The 7,457-nt window shown below is 34.3% G+C and overlaps 1 protein-coding gene across 1 annotated transcript; it reads right to left on the minus strand.

Annotated features, from left to right (window-relative positions):
• Positions 1–3,623: 3,623 nt before the first annotated feature.
• On the minus strand, positions 3,624–5,799 carry LOC116121408. Its single transcript, XM_031407366.1, has 8 exons — positions 5,645–5,799; positions 5,477–5,566; positions 4,875–4,934; positions 4,750–4,789; positions 4,530–4,623; positions 4,060–4,119; positions 3,894–3,985; positions 3,624–3,801 (listed from the first exon to the last, which is right to left on the minus strand). Exons 1-8 carry the CDS (start codon positions 5,755–5,757, stop codon positions 3,715–3,717), a joined length of 636 nt encoding a protein of 211 aa, XP_031263226.1. The 5' UTR covers positions 5,758–5,799; the 3' UTR covers positions 3,624–3,714.
• Positions 5,800–7,457: the final 1,658 nt, after the last annotated feature.

A 7,457-nucleotide genomic window follows, 5' to 3' on the forward strand; every position in this document is an offset into this window, starting at 1 on the left:
TATAGTTAATAAAGTTATAAGTATGGATAAATTCGTCCCTTACCTGTTATTCATTCAAGTCTTTTTACTTTTTTTTCCCCTCAATTTACCTAACAAATTTTATCAAACTTAAAATTGAATATATTTTTCTCGCTTTTTTCACTAATTATTATTAATAAAATTTACTACTTTTATTTAAAATTGGTAACTGACACATCTCCACTCCTTGTACTCGAATCTCAGAGAATGGAGAACGAAGGAGAAAAGAATCGACGGAAAACCAGAAGAGAAGAGATGATGAATGGCCCCCACCCGCTGGCAACAACCCCATTCCTCACCAGCGTCTACAGCGCCGCCGCCGCCGCCGTCCGTCAGGAACCATTTTATTCACTGCAACTTTTCCATGTTACATGGATATTTTTAATTGGTTATTTTTGTATGATTTTGTTTTTCATTTAAAACCCAAAAGACATTTTCTTTATTATTCAAAAGCCTTTTAGAACCTAGGCATTAGTTCATTTGAGTTTTATATTCGGTGATTACCTGTTGCTGGAAGTTGCTATTAAGTTTCTGAATTTTTTAATGTTACCCACTTCGTACCCACACCTTTTAGATTGCTTAATGCTAGTAGTAATTAAATTGTAGCAACCCTTGACTTAGAAGGAATTGAATGAGCGATAATTAATTACATTTTGTAAGAACATTTTAATGAGATTCATTGAAGAAAATGTGAAATTTATTAAGACTTAGTGACATTGTGCAAGAGGAAGCTATATTGGTTTGAGACCATAGTTGTTAATGTGAAACTCTTCCGCGAAACCCTTGCTTCCAGTAAAGCACAATTGGATGACCATTTTATAGAGTAAATTTCCGTTTAGCGTTATTGTTGCCAACAGAACTACTGATCACCTGTGTGTCAGTTTAAGTGTTATATGTTAGCCAAAATGCAGCAAGAAATGCTACCACAGTGCCTAACCTAAAACTTTATTTGGTTAGGTTTTACTGAATCAATATCTCTTACTATTGAATGTTTGTGCGAGATGCAAGCTTAGTCTCACAGTATCAGTTTGTTTTGTTAAAGGTCTTCTGCGGTGCATTTTATTATTTTATTTGCAGAAATGGCTCAAATGGTTTGTGGTTCTTGCCGGCGTTTGCTTACACATCCACAAGGGGCTAACATGTGAATGTTCATGTGTCAGACAATTAACTTGTGCTAGAAGGTTCTTCCCTTCTCTTCCACATGACATGTAATTAAACTGATAATTAGTTTCGCGTTATGATCAACTGTTCATATATTAACTGTTACTATGTGATTTGATCATTGATAAGATGATCTGAGGATTCCAAGTTTTTTCGTAGATTCATCTTTGTATCTCTTCCCTCCAGCATTTTACCAAACCCTCAAATATTTTGAGCATGCCAACTACCTAGTGTATGAAGAGCACTTACTACAGATTTATACTGACAATACATTTTTTTAGCCTATAACTTTTATTACTGTTAAATCATCCCCATTGTTTACCTGCGCCATAGACATTACTGCCCATACACCTAGGGTGAGATATGGAAGCCCTGAAATACTTGTCACAGAGCTTAGATACGTTTGTTCCACAACCCATGTTTATATCCTCTCAAGAGGAACTGAAGTCATCAAATTTTGGATGTACATGAGCTATATATTTACATTCTTTCATCTGACTCCTATGGCTCCCCGACTCTCCTCATTTCTTTTTTAGTTGTGCTTCGAGGCTAATCTCTTTAGTAATGCATTAATTAATTCCACACGTCACCTTTGGGACACTTGCTAGTTGCTACCTTGATGAGAAGAACCTTGTATTACCCAATTCTGTGATCTCCACATAAGGGTGCAGTTTAAAAAAACATGGGCACCATTGAGTTGAATTAAAGCTTATGATCAATAAAATCTTAATATTCTATTGTAGAATACAATCTCACAACTGAATGGACATTTATTTTCTTGTCAGATATTGATGGTGAGCATATTGTCAATGTGGCTGAAATTTGTATCTGCTTTGTAATCTTATCTGAGTAGATTTTAACTTATAAGTCTTTCTTCTTTTCTTTTTTCAGCACACCAGGTTGGGCAAGTTAAGTGTGCAGTTGTGCAGCGTGTGTTGATGTATCCGATGGAACTCCCACTGGTTAGTGTTCCTCTTGCCAGTTGTTACTGAAATTGGGTATGTGAACTGTTTACTGTTTTTTGTGTATAATTGTGGATTACTCTGCGTTCTATAATTTTAATCTTATTTGTCTAGCAACTAGACAAACTGCCAAGTTTACTAGACAACAGGCTATTCATGGCACCTCGATTAGAAGTAAGAGCTGGTGGCATATAAATGTGAGACGGTTGCAGCCACCAGCAAGCACAAGTATCCTAACGCATTCAATTTGGAGAGGCTCTTGTTCTACATTGTAAAATTATTCAAGATAACTTACACATTTAGTGAACATGACTATGGTGATATGTTGAGTGTGCTTGGAATGCTGTGCTTTACTTCACAATTGTCAAAGTTGTTCTAATTTGCTCTATTGTTTATTGAATAATTGAGAAGGTAATATGTCTCATATCTAAAATGTGTTTAAGGTATAATATAGAAGATGAAATTCTTAGTTATTCTTCTTAACGGTACTTTTGTACAAAAACATTTTGAAACAAAATACGTTGGTCTCTTTGGATAATTATGTTATCACAAACTCTTCTTTATCTATTTACAGACTGGATTGTTTTCATAGTGTTTTATGTAACTAAATTACAAACTCCATGTAAATGTTGTTTAATGCAGGATCAAAACAGGCGCCCCCCTTGTCTGTCACACGGCCAACCAACCCCTCCCACAAGGTCCGCTGAACCAGTAAGACTCTCCTTGATACCATACTGAAACGGTTTATTCTCAGAATGTGAAGTTCTTGCCATCAATGTACAGAAATTTATTGCCAAAAGTAACTTTGTGATGTTTTTCATGTGTTTCACAAGTTTGATTGTTTTTTAATGAATTTTCTTTCTTGTTAGTTGTGATGTTCAAGAACTGACCAACCATTCCGCTGCCCAGTGATGATTATCATGACCAATCATACACATTTCGTGTATAATCATACCTTATCGTTCATTGACTTGGAAGATTTTGAAAAAACATGCAATTCATAATTATATTTAACAAAGTTGAATCGTGTATAATCATATCTGCAACTCATGGAGAACAAAACATGTGTGAAAAACTTCAAAAAAAAAAAAGTATTCGGGAAGTTTCTCTAAGAGCCATTATAGAAAGAGTTGGCGTTTAAAAAAATGAGCATTGGTTTCCGAGTTGCTTTTATTTTTGCTTGAAATTTGATTTTGCTGAAATTTTTTTTCCTTGTTTCCAAATGAGATAGGATACCGTATAGTATTTGTCTTGTAGTTAAACTACTAACGACTGAAACAATAAAAACGTTTCTGTACATACCCAAGTTTTTCTTTCTTCAGTCTTCACATGAGTTTCAAGCTAGAGAGAGAGAGTTTTGAAAATGATCCTCTTGGTTTTGAGAAAAAGGCACACCTTGAAAGTGAACCATAATAGCAGAAAGAGGAATGAAATGCTTTGTCCGTACTTCATGTATGCTAGAGCAAATGCATCGAAGTATCTCAGAGACAATATACTATAATCTTCTTTCTTAAAGATTAAAAAAAAAATTATGAGTTGGATGTCTTCAGCGCTCAATTGGTGAAGTAGATCTTCAATCATCAGGCGGAAAGTCCTCGTCTGAGGCATCGTCAAGAAATGAACCGAGAGTTTTCCGCAAAAGGCTGAAAGTTTTGTCATCCTGTTTTCCAAAAAGCAAAATCTAGCTTACAGTTATTTACATGAGAATAAACGAACCAGCAATATATTAACTTAATGCTCATTGTTATTTACCTGCTTCTTCTTTTTCAACGACTCCTCCAATTTAGCAATTTTGTCTGCGCAATATTTCTCTTGTTCCGATATTAAACTCTTCTCTTTCTTCCCTGATTTCAATCACCCAAATGTTAGTGGAAATTTTGTTTCATTAAGAATAAAGGAAGAGATTCGTCTTTCTTACTCAGTTGTTCATAGCGCGTGAACAGCCTTTCCTTGTCTTCCTCAAATTTGGAAATAGTATCTGTCGAAAAGCACAAGTCAGGACTGAACTGATGTCAAATGCTATCAAACAAATATCAGCCGCGAAAAAAGGTGACTGTGGATGCTGAGTACTTGATTCTCCTCGTGGCTTCACGAAAACTGAAGCCAAAAACTCAAGTTGCTATGTACCATAGTGCTTACTAGACAGTACTAAATATATGGTTAGTGAGGAAGACTTGGTGTATTTGACTCACAAAATGGTCCTAAAAGTTGACAAATCAGATTGCTTTCACAAATAGATAGAATCATTTCTTGAGAAATTTTAAACTTTTAATGAAAATAACAAAAGCAGATAAAGAAGAAAAGCATGTAAACTGTTTCTAGAGTTTAAATCCTTCTTTATGGGTACAAATAAGACCAAAAAGCTTCAAATAATCTAGCAGCCAGTACCTTTTAAGACCTGGAGGTGGGCATCTCTTTCCTTGCAGAATTTCTCATAAACCTCTTGAAACTTTGCAGTCTCATGCTTTAAGCGACTCTCGCACTGAAAAAATGCAACAACATAACTTAACCAAACAAAACTATTCGTTAACACTTAACCAGAGAGAAATGCTAAATCTAAAAACCATCTCCTGCAATCTTGTAACAAGCTTCTTTGTTCACCACAGACCTCTTTGGAGTTCTTGGAAAGTGCCTTAGCAAAACCTTGTCTACAATGAAAAATACAAGAACTTTTAAACAGCATACTTCGCGCACAAATAAGAATTAGATGTTTAATCTACTCATCAAATTTACCTATCCTTCTCAAGTTTTGACTTCAATTCATCAATCTTAGACCTGACTTCAGCGGCCACACTGAAACCAAAAGCAATTAAAAGTCACAATAATTGGAAGATTTGATACATGAGGAGCAAGAGTTCAACATATATGACGCGATAATGAAAACAAATCCATTCATCCAAAACAATTTTTTGTCGTACTAAAGAAAGAAATTTAGGTACCTTTTCAAGTCTCTTTAAAAGTGGTTTATAAGTCAAACCAAATTTTACAATAACTTGAAAGTACCTTCAGTACAAATGCCTATAATTTCAGAACTTATATCAAGTAATTTTAATACTAGAATACATATTTATCAATTTCAGACCAAATCTGTCAACTAAATAACAACGATTTTAACCATATGGAAAGCAATCCTAATCACTTGGTTAAGAGAATCAAATTAATTAGTTTCATAATCAAATCATGTGAAAAGCATCGATGATCATTAAACAATCAGGTGTTGTGAAATAAATTTCTATCTCAGGAAATTGATTGGATAAAGTAGAGATCGAGATGTCATAAACAGAATTTTTGAAGATGAAACTAATTTACTATTCACATACAATTTCTAAAATTACCTAGAAATTGTTTCTTCTTTCTTCTTTCGATCGTCATTTTGCGCTTTCTCTTTTATCAGCTGAAGTGCCGACATTATGCCTTTCAAGTCACTGCAATTTCATCAACAGTTCAGAATTGCAAACCGTCATCACTGACACTCTAATTTTAATACCTTATCAGAGACAGACCTGGAGACATCGAGATCAAAATCGTCCACGTCCACGACTCGGTGATTCGAATCCGACTTCGTGAGTACTGAGGCTGAGCCTCGTTTTCGGGAGATCGATTTCGCTGCGGACATTTTTGGTGGTTTCTTTAAATTCAAGCGCCAGAGAGAGTGACAAATGAGGATCAAAATGGCGAGAAGCTTGACAAAGAGTATAGATTTGTGGCGCGAGTTTAGAAAAGAATAATACTACACTTACAAAGTCCTTATACAAAGATGTGTGTACAAAGTGAGGTGTCATACTATGATTGGGAGAGTGAATTTGTAAAGTCAACTTTTTAACTAAAGTCAAATTCATTGTCCAATCATAGTATGACACATCACTTTGTACATATATCTTTGTATGGGGACTTTGTAAATGTAGTATTACTATTTAGAAAAAGATTTAGTTCAAACTTTTAAATTATGTATTTTTATTATTTTCGTTTCGTTTATTTTTTAAAATCTTTTCTGAAAAAACAAAAAAAACCGAAAATACAAGTATAGTTCAAATTAAAGAAAAATGTTACAACCATGAGCTCTTCTCATAAACTTTCTCTCATAATCCCGATGTGGCATCTTATAATTGGTCAACTCATAATAGGTCTCACCCGGATCGCACCTAATAAATTGTAACTTATCAATTACGAGTTGTCATATCAAAGTTATGAGAGAAAGTTTGTGAGAAAATGTTGTAGGTGTAGCACTACTTCAAATTAAAACCGTCCTTGTCCATGAAGCCACAAGCCTTGTCACGTACTCAATTAAAAAAAAAAAAAAGAGTTAAACGGTTTTTTTCCACTCAAATGATGACTTAATGATACTTTCTCACTCATAGACTTTTAAAATACCATTTTACTGTCTAAATTTATATTGTGATGACGAGCAGAAAATAAACTCGTTCCAAGCTGTTGGGGCTTTTGGGGAGGCTGATGAGTCTTTTGGTGATGAAAAGTTAGATTTTGAAGATTGAGATTTATCAAAATTTGACTTGGAATGAGCAGTTGCGTAAACCTAATCACTCGATTGCTGGCGAATGATGATCAAAGAAGAGAATGATGGTGGTTTGGGGTCGTAACGATGCCGACATAAAAAGCAGAATATAAATTTGAATAGTAAGTAGTATGTTAAAAGTCCATGGATGGGAAAGCATCATTAAACCATTATTTGGGTGAAAAAATCGTTTACTACAAAAAAAAAAAAAAAAAAAACTGAAACATGCAATAACTCCTTATAGTTAATAAAGTTATAAGTATGGAGTAATAAAGTTATAGTATGGATAAATTCGTCCCTTAACCTGTTATTCATTCAAGTCTTTTTACTTTTTTTCCCCTCAATTTACCTAACAAAAATTTTATCAAACTTAAAATTGAATAATTTTTCTGCATTTTTTCACTAATTATTATTAATAAAAATTTATACTTTTATTTTAAAATGGTAAACTGACACATCTCCATCCTGTACTCGAAGTCTCAGAGAATGGAGAACGAAGGAGAAAAAAGAATACGGAAAAAAAAAAACCAGAAGAAGAAGTGATGATGAGGGCCCCCACCCGGCTGGCAACAACCATTCCTCCACCAGCGTCTACAGCGCCCCGCCGCCGCCGTCCGGTCAGGAACCATTTATTCACTGCAACTTTTCCATGTTACAATGGATATTTTAATTGGTTATTTTTTTATGATTTTGTTTTTCATTTAAAACCCAAAAGAGATTTCTTATTATTCAAAAGCCTTTAGAACCTAGGCATATATTCATTTGAGTTTTATTATTCGGTGATTACCTGTTGCTGGAAGTTG

The sequence above is a fragment of the Pistacia vera genome, unplaced genomic scaffold (genome assembly GCF_008641045.1).
Source record: "Pistacia vera cultivar Batoury unplaced genomic scaffold, PisVer_v2 Contig979, whole genome shotgun sequence".
In the NCBI taxonomy this organism is placed as follows: Eukaryota; Viridiplantae; Streptophyta; class Magnoliopsida; order Sapindales; family Anacardiaceae; genus Pistacia; species Pistacia vera.